Below are 26,628 nucleotides of genomic sequence, written 5' to 3' on the forward strand. Positions count from 1 at the left end.
AAGACTGAAACTATTAATGAAAAAACATTTTCGTAAACTGAAATAAAATAAATAACAAAACTGAGATGAAAAACTAAAACGATATGGAACGATTACAGTAGCTTAAAAGACTAAGTGAAATAAAATAATAATTTCTAAAAAAAAAAAATCAGTTTTCGTGCTCATGTCTGAAAGAACGCGGCAGAATCTATTTTTGCATTTTCATTAACTTCCAGTCCTGCCCTGTAGGTGGTGAAATTCAGTATATAAACTTTATCTGACCAGAGGGTATCAGCGATCAACATGTCCAGAAGAAAACGACACAGCGCTGTATGGGAGTTTTTCGAATATAATGCTGAAAGCAACAACAGTAAGTGCATAGTGTTGGAGCAGGGTGCGTTGTGTGCTGTACAGATTAAAGGTAAAAACCCAACAAACCTTAAAGTGCACCTAAATAGCTATCACAAATTAGCCTACGAGATATTTCTGGGTAAAGAAAAAGAAAGGCTGAAAAGCGAGTGCAATTTGAGTATACATGCAACCTCTAGTACACATCATACAAGACAGCAGACATTAATATCGTGTTTGCAGAGGACAGCAAATTGGGGAACAAACTCAGCTGAACACCAAAAACGCGAAGACGCCCAAGTAAACTTGTTTATTGAAACTGGCATGTCTACTAGGCTGTGTGACTTGCCTTCATTCAGAAAATTTGTTTCCTCTCTTGATCCCAAATTTAGCATGCCACATGCTGCATGAATAAATGCGCTCATCGTACATAAAATGAATACAGCAACACAGCGTATCAAAGAAATGGTCCAACAAGCTCGAAAACTAACCCTTTGTATAGACGGATGGAGTAAAAAGGGTCTGATGGCTTCGTTTTTGGGAATTTCTGCATGCTTTTATCATTCACCAACAAACCAAGCACAGCATGCTTTGTTAAGTTTACGACGCATATGTCATCCACATACGGGACAAGCTTTGGCAAACGCTATCGACAATACTCTCGATGAGTGGGACATAACAGAAGACAAGGTTATGATTATAGTGACAGACAATGGAGCAAACATAGTAAAAGCTATAGATATACTACGGAAAGGGCGGAGGCAAGGAGAATATTCTGCACAGCAGTTCATCGAGCTGGATTCAACTGAATCTGAGTCGGACTCGGATATAGAGGAAGAAGAGATGAGCATCTCTGATCAAGGTAAGTTAAAAAATATTGGCTAAGTAGCTCAGTATATTCTGCTTGATACTTTTTGTTTCAGGCAGCAAGATTGTGGCATGTATGATAAATGGTCAGCAAACCATCCAACATGTATCCATTGTCTCTCTAGTCTGTTATATTTTGTAATAATATAACACATTAGCACATTTATACATCACATTACATTTTAATTAGTCTTGGTAAAATAGTTATAAATTATCATATTTAAAAATTATTTCTTTTGTAGTGTTATATTTATAGATTAAACTTAATAGATGATTCTGGAGGCTGTGTGTAAAATAAATAATAAAAACTATTATTTATTTCAAAATGATTCAATGCAGCTTTAAGTTTTTTACAAGACTGAAAAAAAACAAATATATAAAATTAAATATCATGTAATAAATAATATACATAAAATCTACATTGGAGAAAAGACAAAATTGAACCAAGAAAAAACATTTCCTAAAACACATTAAGCTGAACTGTGATTTATTTGATTACTTAACAGAATCAACAGACTTCTTTGAAGACGGAGACATATCCAGGTTTCGACGTATGCCTTGTATGGCACACACACTTCAGCTTGCATTGAAAGATGCCATGAAACAATCAGGAGCCAGTTCTGCTGTTAACAAAGCCAGGAACCTTATTCATTCTGTCAGGAAATCTTCGGTAGCAAATGAGCAAATGATTAAAAGGTGTGACTTTAGCCTGTTTTATAATACTAACTGACTTGACAACAGGCTTGTCTTTATCTAAAAATCTGAGTTACAATATATATATATTTAGTAAGTAATCCCATAGACAAATTGTTCTCAAACTCAATCCTGGGAACGCCATGTGACTGCAGGTTTTCATTACAGCCATGTTTTGTTTTTAATTGAACTCCTAGCCTAATTGAGCAGTTATTGTCCAGATTTGGTGTCCATATACAAATTATAAAACTAAATTTGGAAAAATGTTATTAGACTGCATCAGGCATTGGTACATAGTATGGTACACAGTAACAATTTAATTTCTTTTTATCTTGGTTTTTAAGAATTTTATCATTGTCATAATTTTTCATTTCCAGTTTTTCTGGTTATGTATTCCATTATTTACTGTTGTTGGAAAAGCTGTGGCAGGCAGACAGCTTTTAGCATTCAACATTGTTTGCCCCAGTGTCCGCTTATTATCATGGTACAATTAAGGGATTAAACTAGACAGAAAAAGAACAAATTAATTGGAAAATCACAAAGAATTGACCATTTGTACTATAGAAAAAGCCAATATTTCTAAATATTTTATTTTAAAAAAAAATCACACTTTAAAGCTTTTCTGAATATGAGAAGAGAAAATGAGGCCAGCTTATTAAATGAGATCAGTTACAGAGGTAAGATGACTCTTTGACTGTGAAACTGAACAAAACAAAATCCTGCAACCACAGTGGTGATAGATAAATAGATAGATACTTTATTAATCCTAAGGGGAAATTCACACCAATAGTGACTAATAATAATAATAATAATAATAATAGTGGCTTTGACCAAAATTATCATTTACTTATTCTATGATGCACTAGGAATAAGTGATTATTTTGTTTAAACTTCTTACCTTTTCATTACAATGACATTATTCTCTGTTTGTTTCTAAAGGTGTGGCCGAACACTGATTCGTGACTGCCCCACACGGTGGAACAGTACACTTGACATGCTGAAGCGACTTCTGGAAACTAAAGCTACACTTAATGAGGTTCTTGATGAACTCGGGATAGATACACTGTTGACCAGTGATTGGGCCAAGTTGGAAAACCAACTTAAAGTATTGGAGCCATTTGGCATGCACACAGATCAGCTTCAAACAGATAGCCAGTCTCTGTCAGAGGTGATACCTTCCCTGCTAAACCTGGAGGCACATCTCCAGTCAACTAGTGGAGAGAAAAATTTGGCACAAGCTCTTCTCAAGTGTTTGCGCCAACGTTTTACATGTCTGTTAGATCCCATTAGTGACTAATTTGATCCAGTCCCTGCAGCCGCATGTCTAATGGATCCAACTGTCTCTCTAACCCTACAGTCTCCTGAACTAATATCTTTGAAAAGAACAGCAGAGTTATTTGTATTGACCGAGGCAGCGAAACACAATCACACCATAGAAGCACAACAAGATGAGTCTACACAAACAGTAGCCGTTTCAGCAAACATTACAGTCCTTCAGAAATACAAGTACTTGGCTAATAAAATAAATAGCTTAAACCCTGAAAACCAGCCTAGGCCATCTGAAAGTGCTCCACTTGAAATGCAGAAATATCAGGAGGAGGTTAGGCAGGGGGATTTTACTGGAAATCCTCTTCAGTTCTGGCAAGCCAGGGTGGCTGTGTATCCTAAACTTAGCCCTGTGGCTTTGGACCTTGTGTGTGCCCCGGCCTCACAAGCATTTGTTGAACGCATATTTTCAGTTTGTGGACAGTTGTCATCTGGATTGCGAAACAGAATGACCATTTCTCTAGAGCACAGAGTTTTCTTGAAAATTAACAGAAAGATGTATAATTGAATCAGTCAGGCTGTTTTGTATCACTGTTATGGTGGGGCTTTAGTAAATTGTGCAAAGGAGAAAGAAGCATTTGTTGTTTCAATTATACCATTTAAATTAGGATTACTATTTTGCATGCAAAACTGCAGTGTGTTCCACAGTCAGTTCAAATTCAGTATCTGGGTTTATTTTTGTTTGTTTTTTAACAGGACATACCTATAGGTTTCTACTGACATTAAATAAATGTTATTTCCAAAATTATTAAGTCTACAGTTCTCTCATTGTGGCACAAAAATTAACCTCCACAAAATTGCTTTAACCATACTATAATTACTAAAACTAAAACTGAAACTAATATATATAAAAATAAAATAAAAATGACTTTGTAAAATAAAAACTAAACTAAAACTAAAAATATGGCATGAAGGCTAACTAAAACTAAATTAAAACTAAAATTAAGACCTGAAGTAATATAAAAATAAAAACTAGCAAAAAAAGTCAAAACTATAATAACTCTGGTTTAGGATGATTAGTGATGGGTGCAGCACTTCCGAAAATGTTTTTAGGATATCTATTCTACCAGAATAGGTTTTAAATTGATGAAATGTGACATACTGTGTAATAAAACATTCAAGTCAACTGGAACTCAACAGCTCATTAAAAAATTCCAATAATCAAAAGATTGCTCTGCAATGATCAACAAAAGGGGTGAGATGACTGTCCACTGCAAGTTGCTTGAAAATATAAACAGCAAGATGGCAAATTCTGAGTAATGATTTATACTGCTTGCAAGAAAAACAATAAGGAACATGACAACTTGCAAGACTAATAAATCTTGGCCTATTAGACTTTACATGCTAAAATTAAGATATGCAACACAGATATGCACATTGAGAATAAATGCATGCTTTCCTTCAGTAAATGTGCTCATTCTGCCTCAGATGAGAAATTTCACATGTGCATTTGCTATGGAAATCATGTCCTATTCATCAAACATTTTCCTGATGAATGTGTATGTTTTATAATAACTAATCACAGTTAGTTGCACTTGGTTTAAGCTCTATGCAGCTATAAATAAATAAATAAGAAAAAGCAGTAATTATCTTGTGATATCTTAGTTGGTATCATCCAGGGGTGGGTTGATTTAGGCTTATTAGTTAGATCAGCTGGTATGCACTGTCATGAATTATCTATACATGTAAATCTATTTTTACATATTTATTCCCACAAATCCAACCCTGGGGTCACTCATGTAATGCTGAGAACAAGTCAGTCAAATGTACAAATTGTATGATGCAACTGTACTGCACTTGAAGATGACATTCAAATTATCTATTTCAGTTTACAATTTATTCATTCAAATTTACACCATATGCATGGGGTAGTCCTGCCCTTTTCGAAGATAATATAGTGTCTCAAATATTCAGACCCTTGGCGTTTCTCTAATTTACTTTATGAAAAAGTTTGATAACTTTCAGCACACTGAAAGACAAAATTACTTCAAATACTGAAAGACAAAATTACTTCAATGTGACACTATTTTAGGTTAGAAAAAAAAAACTTAAAAAGTAAAAATGCTGTTTGAGGAAAGAGTTAAATTCCTGTGTTTCGGATGTTCTAAGTAAAAAATAATTGCCTAACAAGGACACAGCTGTTTAATATTAAGATAAATTCAGATATGCCTTCATCCTACATTGCAGACTGACTAAAGTTTCTAATTCACTTCAAAAGGAAAAAAAAATTACTGGTTCTATTTTAAACTGTAAAATAGATGGGCATAAACATTAATTTTCTTTATAAAACTGACTTTTTCTCACATAATTAAAATATTTATTATACATCGTATATGTTAAAAATATTATTTGACATTTACTTTAAAACTGTCGCCTTGGTTCGATCCACTGTATAATGTAAAGACATGCCTAAAACCCCAGATTTAATTTCCTTATTCTGCATGAACTTTTCTGAGGCAACTGCTTATCAGCAAACATAAATATTGTATAACTACAATTTTCCCATTTTACTCTCAAAGGTCACTTCTGTGCCAGACTGTTGACAAATGTTTCAAAACATGGTTGCAAAGAGTTAAACTACAAATTCAAGTTATATAAACAAAATGGTTTTTGCACAAGTTCTGATCAAATATTTTTGGAATGACTATGTTTTAAATCTAGCTTCACTGTGAAATACTTTTGATACAAGATATTTAGTGCCTACGTATCAGCAAACAAATATTGTATAACTACAATTTTCCCATTTTACTCTCAAAGTAACTTCTGTACAGACTGTTGACAAGTGTTTCAAAACATGGTTGCAAAGAGTTAAACTACAAATTCAAGTTATACAAGCAAAATGGTTTTTGCACAAGTTCTGATCAAATATTTTTGGAATGACTATGTTTTAAATCTAGCTTCACTGTGAAATACTTTTGATACAAGATATTTAGTGCCTACTAAATCAAGCATGATCTGTTCATCAGCGTATCATTTAAACAATAACTAAATTCACCCACTTTGGGAATTCAAATACATTTTAAAATAAAAATTTTTTACCAAAATTCTCAGAAGTTAGTGCAGATACTTACAATCCTGTAACGAAACATGTCTGATAACATTAACATTCCATAAAGAACTAAAATACAAATATTACTCATCTTGTCCTGAACTGCTTTATCACTTAAATAGATGTTCAAGATGGTACTGATATGCAGATAAAGGAAAATATTTACAAATCATTCGTAACTTCTACGTTGACTTGTAATTAATTTCTGCCAGTACAAAAAAAGCAGATGTGTACTTGAATACAGTAATCCCTCGCTATATCTCGCTTCGCCTTTAGCGGCTTCACTCCATTGCGGATTTTATATGTAAGCATATTTAAATATATATCGCGGATTTTTTGCTGGTTCGCGGATTTCTGCGGACAATGGGTCTTTAAATTTCTGGTACATGCTTCCTCAGTTGGTTTGCCCAGTTGATTTCATACAAGGGACGCTATTGGCAGATGGCTGAGAAGCTACCCAGCTTACTTTTCTCTCTCTCTTGCGCTGACTTTCTCTGATCCTGACGTAGGGGGGCTGTTCGCACACCTAGACAATACGGACGCTCGTCTAAAAATGCTGAAAGATTATCTTCACGTTGCTATCTTTTGTGCAGCTGCTTCCTGAAATGACATGCTGCACGGTGCTTCGCATACTTAAAAGCTCGAAGGGCATGTATTGATTTTTGATTGAAAAACAAACTCTGTCTCTCTCTATCTCTGCTCCTGACGGAGGGGGTGTGAGATGCCGCCTTCAACAGCTTTGTGCCGCGGTGCTTCGCATACTTAAAAGCCAAACAGCCTTATTGATTTGTTTGCTTTTCTCTATCTCTCTGACATGCTCTGCTCCTGACGCGCACTCCTTTGAAGAGGAAGATATGTTTGCATTCTTTTAATTGTGAGACGGAACTGTCATCTGTCTTGTCATGAAGCACAGTTTAAACTTTTGAAAAAGAGACAAATGTTTGTTTGCAGTGTTTGAATAACGTTCCTGTCTCTCTACAACCTCCTGTATTTCTGCGTAAATCTGTGACCCAAGCATGACAATATAAAAATAACCATATAAACATATGGTTTCTACTTCGCGGATTTTCTTATTTCGCGGGTGGCTCTGGAACGCAACCCCCGCGATGGAGGAGGGATTACTGTATGCCAATTTTAGCCTTGCAACCAATGCTGCCAAGAAAAAAAAATGTCCTTGCCTAAGCCTAAAAGTAATTCATTGGTCTCCCAGCCAATGAACATCTGGCTTCATGGACTAAATGGTCTCCTCTCATTTGCTAAATTTCTTATGTACAAGCACTAGCATCAAATCATCAACAATGGGCTTTCTGTAGATATCAGAGGGTATTCATTAAATCTTATAGTTCCTAACTGTAGTACCCTAGTACTAATTGAAAAGTTATTATGGATCAAAAATGGTTTACTCTGACCAATCAGTTGATTACACTTCCTCCCTCTTCTCTTCACTGAACTGCTTAGTTAGACCTTTTTTGACTAGCACGGCTCTAAATATTACATGCGAGTCTGTGCTTTGTTTTTTTTTTTTCTAATCTGATAATACTTGAATACAAGTCATCAATGAAAGAAATCAATGCTGCTCTATGATTACAACAGCAGAGAAAAATTACAATAAAACAACTATTACTACTGATGGAGGGGCCGAGTTTAACTAAGCATTAAAATTCTCTGAAATACCACAAGACTTTAAAGAAAAATGACATGTAAGTAATTGGAAAGGTCAAAGCCAGTGACGTAGCATGACTTCCCACATAGGGATAAAGAGAGGAGACCAATACAGATCCCAATGCAGTCTCAGTAGAGTTCTATAGCAAAGATGCACTTCCAACCTATACACCGAGTCTCTAAGTAAGACTGGAAGTGAAGCCAGGAGTGATGGCTAATCACATTAATACCAAATTATGCAAACAGGGGCTCCTCCATCATTTTTGTCTGAAGCATCTACTTTTATTCTGGCTGTAACATCTGCTAAGCTATGACACATGACAGAACGTTGCACAGATCATACAGATAATGTCTAGGATGTAAAGATTTTGATAATTAAGCTGAGAATGGATAAAAGCGGAAGAAATAGAAAAAAATTAAAGAATCCATAAAGATCTGAAAGATATAAAACAGGAGATGAACAGTGTGGTAAAATGGCAAGTGCTTCAAAATTATGTTATGAAAGCATGTAAAGGATAGAGGATAAAACGGGTGGAAAGAGCTTGGGATAAAATGTGGTTAATATGCCGGGCCTTCTGTTTAGACTTTATCCCATCCTAGATAGGCTATTGAGGTGTGGCACATCATCTAAAAATGGTACTTATTGCACTGAACAACTGGAACAAAAGGTGTCTGTTGTTGAAAAGGTAATTATTGTTTAAGTAAGCAAATTTAAAACTATTTCTAATAAACTGGTGCATTCTGAAGACAGATCATAAAGGAAAAAAATGTCAGAATTGCTGGCCTAAGGGGGACGTAAAAGAAAATTGGAAGCTTTTGAGATATTACAATAGTGGGAAATCTGTATGAATCTAAACTGAAGTTATTTCTTCACCAACATGGTATACATTAATTTTCCACTTGAAATTGTGTGCTAAAATGAAGCTTTTTTAAACTTAAACTTTAAAAATACATTGTGTTTGCAGAGTACTATGGAGCTTTAGGGTACATGGCAGCAATATATGAAAACAAATGGCAATGGTAAAGAATTCATGGCAAAGGCGTTTGCATTAATTTCCAACATGTTCAAAAGCTCATGATGACTGGAAACTTTGTGATATGAACCCGATCTAGATAGGTCCTCACCAAATATCTAGAACTGCAGTTTTTGTCTCAAAGTTGATCAAGAATATAACTTCTCTGACCCACAGAGATTTTTATAACCACGTTTAAGAGAATATTCTCCCTTCTCTTTAGTAAATAATAATTTCTTGTGAAGTGACTACTTTATTTTATTCAGAGTAGTTTACTAACCTTGCTTGCATCTTGTAAATGCAATAGTATGCCCAGCTACAACAAGAAGTACCACGTTTATGTTCACTTAACCCTTTAAAGCTAGACAAAAATACATCTCCAAACAATCTGATCAATTTTTAAAGCCAAATGCATCTACAGACAACACTTCAGGAAACACTCAAGGCATTTAAAGGGAGAAATCACTTCATGTTTCAAATGAGAAATAAATTGTAGACTAGAAAGTTTATCTACAAAGTCAAAAACATGCACATAAAAAAAAAAAAAAAAGAATTTAACGTCATGGCTAACCATTGATGCTCTCTTAATTTCAAGAAGCTATAAATATATCACTGAGTGGGAAAAGCAACAAGGCCCAACTGGATAACCTGCTAAATTCGCACCGTTAATGATAGCAATTTTTGTTAAGGTTTAACATTCTACCAGAACACTATGTCAGGCTATATCTTCGAATGAGCTGTGTGTTATTATATGTAATTTAAGATCTTAAATAAAAAGTGCATTGTAAATTAAAAATATAGAAAACACATAACCATTCATTTAAGCCTTATTGAATATCCCAGATCTCCTCTTCTATCATAGTCTGAAAGTCTACCTGAAACTTGTATCCTTCCCGACATATACAGCAAGTTAGACCTGGCTCTTCAATCAGTTCCTCCATTTGTTTTAGCAGTGAAGTCTTTGTAACCACCTGGCCTTTTTCATTTGTCTAACAGTAGGAAAAAGAAAAAGCAGAACATGAATACATATCTGGATTAAGTTTGTGGGTTAACACAGAATATACTCAAAAGTAGAAAAGAGAGAAAAGTGGCAAAAGGCCACGAGTAAATAAGAGAGTAAGTTTCATTATAACAAACAGTAAAGGAAAGATTTCATAAGAACTGAACATCTGCTGTTCAAACAGTAGCCACCTCATTGTCAAACTAGCATTCTGAGTATTACATAATTCTACAACTTTTCCATAAATGTTTTGCCAGTCTAAACATATACTGGATTCTACTGTATTTTAATCAAAACATACCGTCATTCCCAATGTACCCAATGCCTTTTGCCTCATTGCCATTGCCATTCGTTTCTTTTCAGCTCGTGTTTCACTGCGGGCAGCATCTATCTTGAGGTTTACATCAGGGTGTTCACGAAGTGCTTCTAGCAAGTTTTCAGCTAATGTTCCAATACCTTCATCACTAGATACTTGTTCTAATTTGTGGAGGTTTGTAATGGAGTCTGTGCCAATCAGCACCTGTGTAACACAAAAATACAACGTTTCTTACTGAATTGAACACATTGCAATACAGACCTGAGAGAAAGGTCAAAATTGCATAATAATACATCTTAAAAATGATCTCAGCGGCTAAGGATTGAAACCACAATTGTGAGAACATAGATGACATGCAAGGTTAGAAACTCACTTCTGCTAATTTTTTTAAATTATAAGAAGCAACCAAAACTCAGAAAGTCAACGTATATAAGAGATGTAATCCAGAGATACTAGCTTATGAAAACCATGACACTAAAAAAGCTTTCAGGACCTGTGAGGGTGGGTGTTGAGTTGCTAGTCCACGCAGCAGTCGGAGGATAAAAGGCAATCCAGGTCGGGCCAGAAACTTCTTCCACACATCAGCATCAAGGCTAGGAAGACAGTACAAGAGTGAATACAACACGAAAGAAGGCAAATATTCAAAAAATGTTCCACCATATGAAAATTAATCAGCCTGAAAATGAGTATCAAACTAAAGTGATTTTAAAAAATTGAAACTATTAAACTTAACAGTTATCGGAATAGTTGAAAGACAGGTAAGACAAACGCCAGTTGTGGTCATGGGGTAGAAAGAAAACAAAAAGTGAAGAAAAAACTATGAAAGACTGTGTAATGCAGAAACACACTTTTTGGCGCTGGGTATATGCTTCTTCATATAGTCCAGTGCATTCTGTGTAATCCCCATCTGCAAGATCAGATCCTTCAGTTGGTGGCCATTGCTGTTATTCTTTATGCCTGCTGCAATTTTACAGAAACAGTCCAGGAAGACTTTATCATCTGCATTGTGTTCTTCATCATACCTGAAAAGTAAAAAGAAGCAGAAGACAAAGTGTAAAAGTCAAGTTCTCCGAGTTGACCCAGGACACTCTACATAGCTCATAATCACTTACTTGTCAAAACTGCAGTATGGTTTAAACCGCTCAACCAAAATCTGCATTTTCTCAACTTCTCCAAAGGACAGATAAGGAATAATCCGCAAGAGGCCCTGTAAGATGCTTGGGTTGGATCGTACAAACTGGGTGTTGATTTGATCAAGCAGCATCACAAGTTGCTCTTTGTCTCCAGTCAAAAGCAGATTTCCCTTTAGACGGTAAAAGAAAGAAACGAAAAATAAATAAAAAACAGCACTTGGCAAGAATTCTGACAAAGAATGAACTTCCCAGACAGATCAACTCTAAATCCCTCAGCTCAAAGTGTTATAAGCCAGTCCTTATCTTAAAAATCTGAAAACATGAGTTTTGAAGCCTCACCTTATCCTCAGACACAGTCTCTGCATTAGCTTCATCCAAAATAATCTCCATGATACTGAGGACTTGTTCTGCAATGGATGCCCCACCACTGTCTTTGCTTTCTTGTTCAGCCACTAGAGCCTTTAGTAAGTAAAGAAGGTACATATCTGCTTAACAAGTTTAGCTGACAAATAAGGGAAGCACTACTTTCTTTTTTTCTCTAAAGAGTAATAAAGAATACTCATATACAGTATTTGCAGCTTACCAGGTTGAGGGTGCCTAACATGACATTTAGAGTGTTCATCTCTGGTCTAACAAGTTGCTGACGGTTGATCTTCACTTTTACACAATAGCTGAACAACTTGAGTAAGACCTGAAAAGCAAATTTTAAAAAGCATTTCAACTCAAGGGTCAAGATAATGAAACTGAAGTAAAAATTGACATAAAGAAATGAATACTGTGCAAGAAGCCAAAATTGAAACCATAACCACTATCACCAGTTTAATAGCCATTTTATAGGTTCACTCAGGTTAAATGGTTATATGTGAAATATTTTACTCCATTATCAAACGTCCTGGTCATTCTTTGGGGTTAGACTTTTTTTTTCTTATCATCCAAAAACCACTTCCAACCACATTATCTTCAGACTCATGTCTACCATCTAATCCACTTTAATCTGTTTCTCTTGAGCACAACACCTACTGTCTCTGTACAAAGTCAACATCATCCTTGCACCCTAGCTATCATTACTATGCTCACACCTACGTTTGTACTAAACATATCACCTAAGTAAGAGAACTTGCCTACTTTCTCCAAAACATTGCTGATATCTAAAATCATAGATTTTTAGGGTCAGTATTGTCACATGTATAAACTAAAGTGAAATTCTTACTTGTATATGCTAATCAACATACAATAATTCACCACTCTCTGCAGCCATGATTAGAGAGTATAACTACGTTACCTTGAAACTCCTATGTTCCTTATCTGAAATAACTTTTGTCTATAAAGTGACAAAGACCATTAGGAGAGGAGTTAGGATTAGCTACTGAAAACCTCTACAAAAGCCAGGAAAACATACATACTACATCAGCTTTCTACATCCCTCTTGTACAATTTCTAAAAAGGTTGCTGTTTCCACACTGCTCTTCACACTACATCTTTCATGCAATCACTTCTAAAAACACAAGCATTAGATGACATTTCTTCCAAAACCTTTACAACATATTTAGAATCACTACCATTATTACCACCTCACTTTTGCTATCAATACAAGATCATTGTTGTACAACACCTACCATGGTCAGCCTCCATGCAATTCTCCGGTCACCACCACTATTACAAAAAACTAAGGACTCAGAACAGATCTCTAGTGTAGCTCCACCTTCCTCTCAACCACTTCATCATTGACACCTGCTATCCTGACCACATTTTGTGCTCCTTCATACACTGAAATTACTAAAGACGACAACCATTCCCCCACAAGGAGCTTTCTCAATGCCCACCTCACAACACTGTCAAACACCTTCTTCCACATGAACAAATGCATAATGCAGCTTCATTTTCTGTGCTTGATAGGGTTCCTGAATTATTTGACCAAGAAAAGATCACATCTGTTATAATATTCCCTAGGATGAAGCTTAAATGCCTTTCACTTAATTCCACCCTATAAGGAATTATTTTCTGCAGGACTCTCTTAACCATTTTCTTTGCAAGTTCACCCACTAACCCAATGGATTAATCTTTCTTTGCATATTGGAAAATGCATATTTCTTTTCCAGCCTTAAGGAACCCTCCCTTTATACATAATCATGTTGCATATCTCTGTTACCCATTTAACTGAAGATGCTTTAACATTTCTAGTACTCCAACTTAGGCCGTCAGATTTTACTTATCTTCACCTTTTTCAGTGCTTTTGTGAGTTCTTCATTATAACTAATATCATTATCCCATTTATTCTCATTTAACAACTTCTTCATGTGCTAGTCTGGGTATCTTTAATTCCATTACTATAATTCAAGATGCTCCCTTCAACATTACTGAAGCATCTCACAGCTCATGGATTCCACCTTACATTTGTCATCTGTTTTGCAAATTTTGAGCATATTCCTTTTTCCTTCTTCATTCTGCAGCTTCACTTACACATAGCTTTTCTTTTGGAATCTTGCAATGTTTTCCAACATTTTGTTTTGCCTTCATAAAAATCATTCTACCACATTGTTCCTTGTTTTTGCCAATCCTTATAGAATCGAGTCTTTTTCTCAATTGCCATCTCTAATTCTGTAATTCACTACTGTTTTTTGTTGCATCTTAGCAGTCCCTTTGTCCAGTTGAAGACTACTTCTGTTATTTCCAGACATTCTTCTTTAATTCCCACTTGCCATGTACATCTAATACTTCTGAAACCTCATTCTGTCTTGCCAAAAAGCAAACTTATTTCTCACAGTCTACTCTTTCAACTTCCAGACCTTACGAATCTTACTTTTCTTCATGCCTTACACCACCAGAATCATGGCACCAACTTGTGTTACACTCCTTCTTAAAAATAATTTTCCACACACCCATTTTCATTGCCTCAACAAACCCCATAATCAACTCCACAATCACTTCCCTCACTCTCAACATTGCTAGTGCATAAACTAAATCCCCTGTCCACTTATCACCATTAGCACTGACTCCAAACATGTCCATTTAACCCAATTCCTATTACAAACATCTCTGCCTGAGGTACTCCACAAAATACATACCCTCCACAATTACTGGCACCCTGGTAAAGATGTGTAAAAATTTATATATATATATATATATATATATATATATATATATATATATATATATATATTTATAGAATCACCCTTTGGTGAAATACATTAATCTCATACTGAAAAAATACAGAAATTCATCCTTTAGGTGAAGTAAATTCATTCTAAGAAGAAATAATCCCTCATCAAGAAATTGTTATTTTTAACAGAACCACATGTGCAATGATTAACAGCACTTATAGAAATTCTTATGAAAAAAAGAAGTATTTTTTCCATGTATGTCTTACTAAGTTCATCAAAGTGTATGTTAAAATCTTCAAGCAGTAATCCACAACTTCCTGGGGTATAAATATGAGTTAGCAAAGAGGCCAAATTCCCTTATTAATTCATCAACATGGGAAAGATAAGAGAACAAAAGGGTTCATAAGTCAGGGAATGGCAATAAAAAATTGTGACTCCCCTGAAAATTCTCATATCTGCAGTTAAGGGCAATGATTAAAAAGTTCAACTGGAAATATTACTAGTTTACCTGTAAGAGAGTTTATTTTGCCCCCACACACAGTAACTAGGATGTCTCCAAAACTACCATTAGACACCACCTTCAGGCCAAAAGATTTGGAAGGCTTGTCATAAAAGTATTTCCTGTGAATTAACCACAAATGTAAGTGCCTAGAGTTTGTTAAACACTACTGAAACTTTTTGATTAGAACCATTATTCTGTGGTCAGATGAAAAGAAAACTGAGCTTTTTGGCAACAAACACTCAAGATGGGGTTGGAATAAAAAGAAGGATGGTTATATTGATAAGATCCTGATCCTACTGTCAATTATGGTGGATGATCTGTGATGCTGTTTATCCTCTGGGAACTTTGCTAGGGTACATGGCATTATGGACTCCAGACTCCATGAAATACCTGGTGATTTAAAATTTACATCTGGATGCTTCTGCCAAGAAATTAAAACTGGGTTGCTGTTGGATCTTCTAGCGGGACATTCATCCAAAACACAAAATTATTAAAAGAAAACAAAATCAAGTTTCTGACATGGCTGGATCAGTTTTCAGACCTAAACCCTATTGAAAATCTGTGGGGTGCTGAAGATTAGAGTTCACAAGAGAGGACCTCAGATCATGGATGATCTGATGACATTTTGTAAGGAGGAATGGTCTCAGACTGCCTGCTCCACATCCTTCTATAACATTTTAAAAGGTTGGAAAAGACACAGATGTTTTATTGACAAAGGGAGGTTGTACAAAGTATTAAATGCAGGGGTGCCAATAATCATGGCATGTGTGGCTTTGTTAAAAATAATTACTTCTTGATGAGGAATTATTTTTTCTCACAATAAATTTACTTGGTTGGATGTCCATAATTTTTTCAGTGTTAGATTAAGGCAATTCCCCACGAGATACATTTTTATAACCTTTTTACTCATCTTTACCAGAGGCTCCAATAATTGTAAAGGGGAATGTACAGTACAGCAACCTTTCCCAAAACAAATCTTTGGACAACAGATTTATTCTAGAGGAATTCCTTAATAATACTTCCCGAACGAGACATAATCAGTAGCATATGTTATGACAAAAAATCTAAGTGGATTTCTTCTAAAATTTGTAAAAAATCTATGTTAATTTTCTAAACCATGAACTTGTTAATAGGTTGTGGTATTTTCTGTCATTTGGTGAGATCTAAAGATTAGAATCTTTGAGGATATATTCAAGTTAGGAAGATTAATCTGGTTTTAGGAAATGCAAACTTCACATGCTAAACAACATGTCACATTCTAACAGCAAATCACATTCTAACCTGACAAATGCAATTATGATACTAAATTTTATCTATGATGGTGAGTAAATTCAGTCTTGAAGACAGTTGTATAGAAGATAATAAGCATGTTGTTTTTCCTTATCTTAGGATCAAGTAAGATAAATACCACTCCATCATATAGGAAAGCCAAACCTATTGGGACTCACTGTGAGCAGGTGGCGTCCCTGTTTAAAGTCTTTGATTCCTGCCAGACGGTTCAGCATGCATTCTAGTCCTCCACACTGAGCCATTACACCAGCCATTTTGTAGACCTCCTCTTCATCTTCCTCTTCATCTAAAATAAGGGAACACATTGAATGAGTCAGTTATATATTTTGACTAAATTCTGAAGCCCCAAAAGCAAACATATTTGACAAATAAGAACCATTTTCCATTTGGTTTCTTTAGGTCATTAATCTAGCAAAATAATACAGGCAGCAGGCAGTGTGGAGCAGTGGTTAAGGCTTTGGATTTCAAACCCTGAAATTATGGGTTCAAATCCCACCACTGACACTGTGTGACCCTGAGAAAATCACTTCACCTGCCTATGCTCCAATTGGAAAGAGAAATGTAATCAATTGTATCTCAAATGTTGTAAGTTGCTTTGGATAAATGTGTCAGCCAAATAAATAAATGTAAATGTAAAAATAGGGATACTAAAAAACCATTCTAAGAAGGCATCGCCAAAAAGCAACATTTCCATTGTATATAGAGTGATTATGAGGAAAGAAGCTGTGTTTAGTTCTCAGCAAATGACAAAATTTCACCCTTGCCAACACAAGTTAATATTAAATAAAACCTGTGGTGGAGTCCAGTGATTCAATGAACTCCTCAGTGGCATCACCCAAGAGGCCCCTCATGCGGTAAATAATTCTCATTGGTTCCCCCTGTATAAAAAAAAAAATTACATCAGTACATAAAAGTTCAACATTATTCCAAAAACATACAAAATTATAAATTCAATAAAAATCTGCACCTCATTTGTTGGACACCAAACTTTCTTGTACACCTCAGCTATAGGGAGATCAAGGCTGATGATTTTATTGTTCACAAGCAGCTGAAATTAAGAAAAAGATTAAAATGCAAAGTGCAATAATAAAATACTTTCTAGTTCATTATAAATTTTTAGGCCCCAGAGCCAAACTTGTTTTATAACTACAATCACTCAATTGTGTCAACCACCTGCCTCATCGTAAAAGTCAATATACCTCCATTCCACTGTCATCCTCCAGCAAAGCCACCAAGTCACAGTCTTGACAGATTTTGTTCTTTGTATCTCTCATAAGTGGCCCAATCCCAGGCTCATTGCTGCTATATGGATTGCCTGGCATGCGGCCCTGCAGAAAGTCTTCTTGCTGGGGATCCTTCTCCAGAGTCACAAAAAACTCAGTCACCTCATTTTCCTCCTGCATCAAATTTTAATGGACATTTTTATTTGTTTAAATATAAAGGATGGTTAAATGTAAAATTTTTAAAAATTTACTACAGAAACAAAATTCAAAATTAATCACTAACCGGATAAATGATACTGCACAAACGCTCGAAAATAAACACTGGTGTCCTGTAGTCATCCAAATTGTACCGCTTTGCAGTCTCAATGCACACAGCCATAAATGCCTTTGTTTCAGATTCAGTACCTAAGAATATAAATGTGTGTATAATTCTGATTCTCCCCCTTATAGTATTACTAGCTGTATTACCCAGCTCTGCCTGGGAAATTTCCTAAAACAACAGGCTTTAATCATGGTGCACAGGGTTAACCAGAATTTCTCAAGATTTTTTGTTCTCCTAACCAGGGGTTAGCTAATAATATTCCTTCACCAGTGCTTCATTTACTTGAACATGCCACATACAATTGACACGAGTAAAAACATTTCTGTCTTCAATTCTGGCTTTTCCTACTGACTTAGATTATGTTGATGGTCACTGCAAAACAGTTTTAGAGAAAACTGTATTCTTCTGAATTCAATGAGGTAATTGATAGGAAATGATGGGAATTTAGGGTATAAATATAATTTCACTGTGTAGCAGAACATGTAAAAATGGTAGCTTAAATCATACTGAATGCAATGCTTTTATCTGTAATCTTGCACCCTTACAAAGATTAAAATGCAAAATGCGATAATAAAATACTTTCCAGTTCATTATAAAAACTTATTTGCCCCAATTTGTTTCTCTGTTGTTGGGGGTCACCTCTAAATATTGATACATTGAAATGTCTTTTCTTAGATGATATCTACTAGCTAAGACTTACCATTGTGCCTAATTTTATCTTTTTAACTAAACAGGAAATAGTATTTTTGTGGATGAGTAAAGTGAGCAAGTCAATTAACTTTCATAATTATATACAGTATTATGTAAATACAAAAGAAAGATAGGTGCCACTTTACTGCTCACCTGTAGTCATATCCTCTAGCATCTCCAATAGCATATCTTGAGTTTCATCAATGAGCTTGGTTCTCTGCACAACTAACTTTCTTAGACAGAGATAACCATTCAAAACAGTTCCTACAAGTCGGCTTTTAAAGTGACGTTTGATTGACTCCACTTCAACAAATGATGACAAAAGACCTGTGAGAGAAACAAAATAAATGTCTCATAAAAATAAAATTTATTCAGTACCAATGAACAACAGATGAAAATATAAGCCCATGAAGGAACAATATTTTCTTTTGGATAACTACAAAAAGGTATTACACAAAAGAGAAAACTGGTACAATATCTCTCTTTTGTCATTAAAGTTTCCAAAATTCTCACCTGTGAGGCTTTTAAGTGCATAACCCTGCTGCAGGTCAGTGCTCAATGTAGCCTCTTCTAGAGCCAACAAGTGGGCAATTTCCTGTAAAGAAATAAGAACAATAATTAATTTCCACACTCCCTCTTTACCTCACCCCAATATGTGCCAATTCAACCCAATGACATAATATCACATAAAATATCTTAAGCTCTCACTTTGGTAATAAGATTTCCAACATACGGCAATACTCCTCTTGCTGCAAGATACACTTTCCAGTGGGCTGGCTTAATAAGCTTCTGATAGAGTGCAAGGTACTCAGCTGCACACTCCCCAGCAACACTCAGTTCATCCAAGTAGCTGTAAGTAAAACAGAGCCTCTAGTTTGAACAATATAAAAGCTTCAGAATGAAAACAACTGACAGTGACTTGAATAAAAGAGTTTTAAAAGTGTGCTTTTTCAAGTGAATTCTCCCGACATGTCAGACTAGACTGGATAACATCATATATATTGGTATTATCAGAATAGACATCCCTATATACATCAACAAATCATTTGTTAAGAGGTTAGACTCAACTGTATCTTCATTGTAACCATTATTGAAAAATGACACTGTGATTTAGGAGCCTAATACAGTTATACTTAATGTATATACTAAATATATATACTCCTGCAGTATAATGTATAAGACTTAAAAGCTAAAAACTTTTTCCTGGCAATCTGAGGACTGTGAAATGGAACTTTAAAGGCTTTTAGCAATTAAAGCAAGTGATTTGTTTACAGATAATGTAAAAAAATGTGGTATACTGAGGTAAGGGAGCGTAACTTGTCTACAGCATGGTCAGTAGAATTTGTAAATAGCTCACTGGATATGTTAAATTGGAAAGAAAAGAGCCTAAACCATATATAGTATTGGTCAGTATAAATTGCGTATCATTATTTTTAAGAACAAGGAGTGTCATGAGCATACATAAAATATGTCAGGAGCATCCCAAACTTAGAAGCCACCTCGTGCATAAGAAAGAAGTCTATGACTAAGAGAAATTCCAACAAACATCTTCGAAGATGGGCATATAATTGTCAAAGAACCCACTGAAGAATTTTGAGACAACTATACTGCTCAACAGCTTGCAGTATGTATGTAATTAACCAAGAACTTTTCTGTATATAGTATTTGCAGTATATATTTTTTTTTACTAAGGTATAATATCATTGGCAGGCAGCGTGGTGTGGTGGTTAAAGCTATGTACCTAGAACTTGAGTTTAAGTCTACTACTAGCACTGTGTGACCGTGAGCAAGTCACTTCACCTGCCTATGCTCCAACTGGAAAAAGAAAAGAAATCATTTGAATCTCACATGCTGTAAGTTGCCTTGTGTAAAGGCATCAGTCAAATAATAAGCAATAATAATATCAGGTCGTCAATGGAGCAGCTTACTCTTGAACATGCTATATACAATATTGTCCATGAGTAAAACATTCTTGCATTAGATAAATTCCTGCTTTTCCTAGTGACTTGGTTTTTATTGATGATCATTGCAAAAATCAGTTTTAGAGGAAAAGAGAATTCTTTTGAATTGAAACAGGTAATCAGTGAGAGTAATGTGAAATTTGAGTGTACAATATTAGATGTTTACAAGTTTCATTTCACGTTGTTCACTAAAATATACAATTTATTTCTGTGTTTTTTGTGAGATGTATGGGGGGGCCCGTTAAAGTCCTAAGGTGCAAATGTATATGCTTTATATCTTTTTGATAGAAGAGAAAGTGCAAACACCTTGTAAATAGTACTAAATCTTTCATTATTATTATATCGTAGATTCTCCTGTGTTGTTTAAGGGGATGTCAGGCCCCTTCAAGGTTTGTTTTTTTAATCTCCATGTGGCTAACTATGCATGCACAGGACAACATGCCTCCTCTTATACTGAAGTGGAACTCGAAGATTGACCTGCATATTTGGCAACATGCAGAGATAACTTATTTATGCTGTATGTGTTTCATAAAAATACAAATTTGAGACCTTGCATTATTTAATTAATTGTTCTACCACTAAGTTCCACAGAGTCTGTAATGCAAATGAGTAGTATTACATACTTGGGGGGTGGTCCCATCCAATGTTGGCTGTTACAGCTCTGAAGGATGTTGTGCGGGCCTTGCAAAGCATTATGGTTCGCTGGGGAAATAAATTCTACTAAACCAGCCAAATTATCAGCAAATAATTTGATGAACAAGGACAAGCACAGCAAATTCTCTGCGAATAACGCTTTGGGCGAAATTTGCTGATCAACACTATATTGAAGCAAATGTGTTTGGGTTATTTGTTGAAATATAGTCTGTCACCATGTCCCAACCACAAACAGAGAAACTGAAAGTTAATCAATGTAAACTTATGTCAGTTTATGAACCCTTGTTCATAAATTGTATAGATCTCTTCATAGTTCTGGTGTCCCAACAGGACAGTGAAAAAGAAATCCCTTAAATATCCTACTTTTGGAACTATTTAAAATTTACCCAGATCAGGATTCAACTTGAGTGTTAAGTGCCTGGATTACTAGGCCATGTTTTTTGGGAATCTCCTACAGAAGTAATTTTTGGGACAGCCTTGGATTTAAAATCACTCCTTGTACATTAACAGCAGCATTTGGAGCACTAGCAGATAGAATTCAAATGTACTGTGTGGCACTGGTTGGAATATCCTATACCACACTATTAGCATGAAATATTATTTTGCTCAACTGGAAAAATCCCAAGCCACCTTCTATAACTCAATGGGAAAGCAATGTACTATATCTCAAAATTAGATAAAATCAAATTTTCTTTAAGAGGACTTGTTCAAAACAATTAAAAAAAATATTTTTTTTCCTTTGAATTGACTTTGAGTTATAATGTTATATATGATATGTTGTAATGTTTTGTTGACAAATGAAGGGAGAAAAAAAAAGGAATACCTGGTAAGGAGATCGAGAACTTGCTGCTTACGACTGGGTATTGTGGTCAAAGCTTCCACAATAGTGCAAGCAGCTTGCCGGGCTGCCTGAGTTGCTGGGGTAAACAAAACCTATGACAAGAGACATTTTTAATGTACAGCATAAATCAGTACAAACCTAATATAAGAAAGTACATTTTGGAAACTGTTCTAAATTGTTAAACTATGAACAACATGACTATTATAAAAAATCCTTTTGCAAGTCTACCTGACGGAGCCAGTTGTTGTGCCCCAATTTCAGGTCCAGTGGAGTGACCCTTTTCCCTCTCTTGCTCATGAACTGCTTCCATTTCCAAACATACTTTTCCAGAAGGTACTGCCTCTGAGCTTCTGCTTTGTTTAGGGTTTTGCTGCTGCTATCTGCTCCTTTGTAAGTGGACGTCAGAAAGTACATGCTCAGGTATTATTAACGCATGGCCTAAAATTTTACTTTTTACCTCTTTACAATAATTTTATCTGATACGGTTTTTACTCACCTCTAGCTGGTAGGCACTTCTTCCATGCTTCATACGAGGCTTTGGGGTCTCTCTTCAGCCACAGCTGAGCCTGGGCATGGATTTCATTGCTGTACGGCTTCACAGTGGTCAAGGATTCAACAGGAATATCCTAAATTTAAAACCAATACTTCAGTGACCTGTTTGGCAAACCTTTTAATGCTTCACTAATTTTATTACATTAACAGCAAGAATTTTACTAACGGCTTCTAAGACTTCCTTACTTTGTTCTTTTTGCTAGTGGGTGCAGGTGGTCTAATAAGTTTCTGCAGGATTCGCAGACACATTAGTGTAATATTCTCCACCACAACTGGAGTCTTGATGTTAACAGCCATGAGGAAGAGACTGAGAGCTGCAAGGAATTAAAAGGAAAACAAGTAATAATAACAACAACAACTAAAGATTACACAATCCAATTTTCATATCAAGCTTAGGGAAGATGCATCCTTGACTAGCCACAAGCCTAGAAAACAAAAACTTGCAGTATATGCAGGACACCAGTATGATCAATGTTCTGAGATAGATGGAGTTTCTAATATTATGACCAAATGTCTGCTATTCTGAAACTTTTAAGATTCCAAAATAAGTAACAGATTTGATTTATCCAACAGGATATTTTAAGGTTTCACCATAAACACAACTTATACATTTCTCTTAGGACCTTGTCAAAGACAGAAAGTGATTTAACTTTGCCAACCATTGAAAGACAATAGTCATAGCACATGCAAACAGACATCCTAGACCTTTAGTAAATTGGCTCCTCCCAATGAACAAAGGCAACCTTCATCTTAAAACATTGTTAATGACCAGAATGTACTTTCACTTTAAAAATACTGTCCCGAACAGAATGGTTTAAGCATCATGTTGCTGAAGATTATATGCTTGACAAGAAGAAAGCCGAGGGAAATGTAAGAGGGCCATACTAAAAGCTGTGCTCCAAAGACCCCAAAGTCACCTAACTATACCACAACTTGATCAGGATTACACACACACACACACACACACACACACACACACACACACACACACAAACAGCTGTCTAAACAAAACAAAAAAGACCAATTTATTATCAAACTTAATCCACTTCAGGTTAGTGTAAGACCAAAGCCTATACTAGAATGAAGCAAAGTAACTAACCAACTTCAGGAATCGCATACAGTATAAACATGTGGAACACACATGGAAGGGTACACTCTGCAGAATCAGTCAGAACTCCATTTAATGCAAGGGTTGCTCTAAACACTAGAAGCAGCATTTATGGTACTTGAAAATGACTTTAAGGGTATATATATTTTCAATTATACAACTGAAAGCATTTTTAGTTTTGTACAGCATATACAAACAATAAGAGAATTACAATATGCAGCTATTACTTAGGGTGAATGAATATACATGGAGGGTGTGAATCTGGACGTGTGAGTAAGTTGGGTCCTTGAATGGATTGTGACCGTTCCTGGACTGGTTGCTGCCAGGATAGGCTCTGTTTCTACAACAACCCATATAAAAATTATGCTAAACCATTTAGAATAAAATATCTTATTTCATACATCATAACTAGAAAAAATGGACAATTACGAAATTCCAATCTCCCCTTTTATAAGAATTTAGTCAGGTCACAACCCAAATGCATCCAATAGTCAAATGAAAAGACATGTCTAAAATTACAGAGGAGCTCAAACCAGTGCAACCCATCATCTTATATCACATGATTAATTCCTATAAATCCCTCCTGTCATTCTCTGATGTTTGCTGTAAGTAAAATGACAAAAAAAAGCACTTGGAAAAAATTTCTGAGAGCAGTTTAATTCAAGCCACTGTGTACACCTTTACAAAATAAATTATGAAAACTTAAGTCAATTCCACTGTGGATGCATAAAACTTTGTGCAGTTCCTAAGTTTATTTAAAATGATAGCAGCATGTATTACAAACATCAGTGCTACTGTGATTGTCACCTCTTCCATACATCCCATCCACCATACCCGTTTAATCCAATTCAGGGTGATAAGGTGCCATAGTCTATCCAAGGGTTACTTTAGGAGCTGTCATTTAACAATCTACATGACTTTACAATTAGAGAAGAAAACCTACATACATACTGTATGTGAAGAATTTGCTGTGAGACTGCAGCACCAACTTGATCTAACTAACCTTCTGTAAACATAATTCAGTTTCTAAAAATAGTGAAAACTGAATATGCAAATGCAGTGAACATTTTCTTCTATGCCAACTAGGGGGCTCCGCCCCCTGCTCGCTTCGCTCGCCAACCCCTGGTGTTGGGAATGACAAAGAGCGTGATGTATGAATGAGATATAGAATAGTGTGACGGTGTAGATGATGCAAATAGAAAGCAAACAATAAAGTGTGTGGCACAGTGTAAAGGTTTATTTTAAAATTTCTTTGTACACGCCGTTTAAGTGTAAAAGGTAATTCCAGCTCAGAACTTGTAAGGTCATTTAAGATGGTTATTGTTGTGATCAGAGTCAAGTTTGTCAGAGCTTAGAAAGAGTTGTGTCTCTCCAGGAAGTAATGGAATGACTTGGGTATTTATGTTTTCCACATTAATATTTTTTGGACATAATATAGTGCGTTGTGTTAAAAGGGGCATTTGGTCTAATGAGATTGCTGTTCCAAATCTCTCTGTAACTAAGTTGTCGCAGATAAAGGCTTGAGGAATTGTAATAATATGTGGCTGAAGTCCATCTGTATTGGTGAGTGTACTATCTCTCAGTTGTAATAAGCAATTGTTATGATCTGGTTCTCGACATCGTATCTTTTTTACTAACTGTATCTTTTGAAAGCAATGCCAATTGTCTGCGTATTTTAAGGTGCACTGAACAATAGCTGAGTGCATGGCATCTGGAAGAATAGCTAATCACTGTCTAAAATCTGCTCCTCATAAAAGTACCTTTCCTCCAAATCGAATATTATTATTCATAAACGTTTGTTCGTGCCATTGAACATTCATCAATAAACAACATTTTTTCAAGACGGATGTCACGTGCAGTGCCACCGTTAATGTTCATAGTGGATTCCGATTTGTAGGATCTAATGTAGTTGATAAAGATTTCACTTTCAGGTACATCGTCAGTTATAATCTTCTGTAGATATTCAGTATATGAATGTAAAGAAGGCAGTCTAATTTGACCCTTTTGACAACAACGTGTAAATGTATAACTTGTATTGCCAGTTGTTTCTTCAGGGAAGTGAACTGAATGAGAATGATTGCAAATGACATTCATTAATCCGAATGAATTTTCCTGGTGTATGTTTTGCTTGTGCCGTTTGAGAGGCGCGTTGTTGCATGTGTAGTATTTGGGACGTGTTGTTTTGCAGCTGTAATCGATTTGCCTGTGCTGTGTGAGAAGCCCGTTGTAGCCTTCGCTGCCATTAACGTATGTCTGAGACGGGAGGTGTTTCGTTTTGAATCCGTGCCTGTTGCGATGCAGCACTTTGATTGATAGTTTGCGTCATGTGGATCTAGGATGTAGATTTGTGCATATTAAATGAACTATTGTAGGATCTAATGCAGTTCATAAAGTTTTTACTTTTAGGTACATCGTTAGTTAGAAGCTTTAGTTGAGCTTTGCGTTTTTGGAGTTGAGTCATTTTTTCTTTTAGAAATATGGATAAGTAATAAGGAGTATTGCACTCACTGTTAATATAGAGCCTTTTCTGCGGTTGAACGGTTAATAGTGCCTTATTGTAATGAGATCCACCTATGCTGCATAGCCGTCTATTTTGTTGTTTCTTTCGTGTTCGTGTGTTTGTTCCTGTTATCCTTTCCTTTTCGTTTTGTACCCGTGACTGTGTATTCATGACTTGTTTCTTTCTCAGCATGCGAAATATGGATAAGTAATAAGGAGGATCGCAGTCACTGTTAATATGTTTCCTTTTCTGCAGCTGAACGGTTAATAATGCTTTATTGTAAGGAGATCCACCAATGCTGACACCTATGCTGTCTAGTGTGAAGGTGTTGATGTTCACTTTAGAATATGTGGCTTTGGGTGTCACTTCTTATGGATGTGTGTGTGTGTGTGTGGGGGGGGGGGTGAGGATTGTTGTCGCGCGAGCGTCTTCTTTCTTTTTGTGTTCCTCTGTCTTGTTGAATCCCCCTGTTTGTGTGTGTCCCGTCCCTTGCTTGTA

The 26,628-nt window shown here is 35.7% G+C and overlaps 2 protein-coding genes across 2 annotated transcripts in view; one reads left to right on the top strand and one right to left on the bottom strand.

Moving 5' to 3' along the window:
* The window catches only part of ubr4 (ubiquitin protein ligase E3 component n-recognin 4), a 188,233-nt gene that overhangs the window by 14,901 nt on the left and 146,704 nt on the right, over positions 1-26,628 (bottom strand). The window contains 19 exon segments of the mRNA XM_028807429.2: positions 9,813-9,926; positions 10,239-10,457; positions 10,747-10,846; positions 11,102-11,275; positions 11,366-11,556; positions 11,726-11,845; positions 11,970-12,077; positions 16,438-16,565; positions 17,070-17,157; positions 17,247-17,327; positions 17,479-17,676; positions 17,786-17,907; positions 18,668-18,841; positions 19,028-19,109; positions 19,223-19,364; positions 21,953-22,062; positions 22,199-22,356; positions 22,467-22,596; positions 22,709-22,836. Coding sequence (XP_028663262.2) covers positions 9,813-9,926; positions 10,239-10,457; positions 10,747-10,846; positions 11,102-11,275; positions 11,366-11,556; positions 11,726-11,845; positions 11,970-12,077; positions 16,438-16,565; positions 17,070-17,157; positions 17,247-17,327; positions 17,479-17,676; positions 17,786-17,907; positions 18,668-18,841; positions 19,028-19,109; positions 19,223-19,364; positions 21,953-22,062; positions 22,199-22,356; positions 22,467-22,596; positions 22,709-22,836 — 2,567 coding nt within the window.
* Positions 1,599-4,223, top strand: LOC127528961 (zinc finger BED domain-containing protein 4-like). Its single transcript, XM_051930898.1, has 2 exons — positions 1,599-1,890; positions 2,827-4,223. Exons 1-2 carry the CDS (start codon positions 1,748-1,750, stop codon positions 3,182-3,184), a joined length of 501 nt encoding a protein of 166 aa, XP_051786858.1. The 5' UTR covers positions 1,599-1,747; the 3' UTR covers positions 3,185-4,223.

This window comes from Erpetoichthys calabaricus, chromosome 8 (genome assembly GCF_900747795.2).
Source record: "Erpetoichthys calabaricus chromosome 8, fErpCal1.3, whole genome shotgun sequence".
In the NCBI taxonomy this organism is placed as follows: domain Eukaryota; kingdom Metazoa; phylum Chordata; class Cladistia; order Polypteriformes; family Polypteridae; genus Erpetoichthys; species Erpetoichthys calabaricus.

Excerpts from the sequence above, each read along its gene's own strand:
- LOC127528961 (XM_051930898.1), top strand. The coding sequence starts at position 1,748 with ATGCCTTGTATGGCACACACACTTCAGCTTGCATTGAAAGATGCCATG. Across the intron at positions 1,891-2,826 it reads AATGAGCAAATGATTAAAAG|GTGTGGCCGAACACTGATTC; the intron begins GTGTGACTTTAG and ends TTGTTTCTAAAG.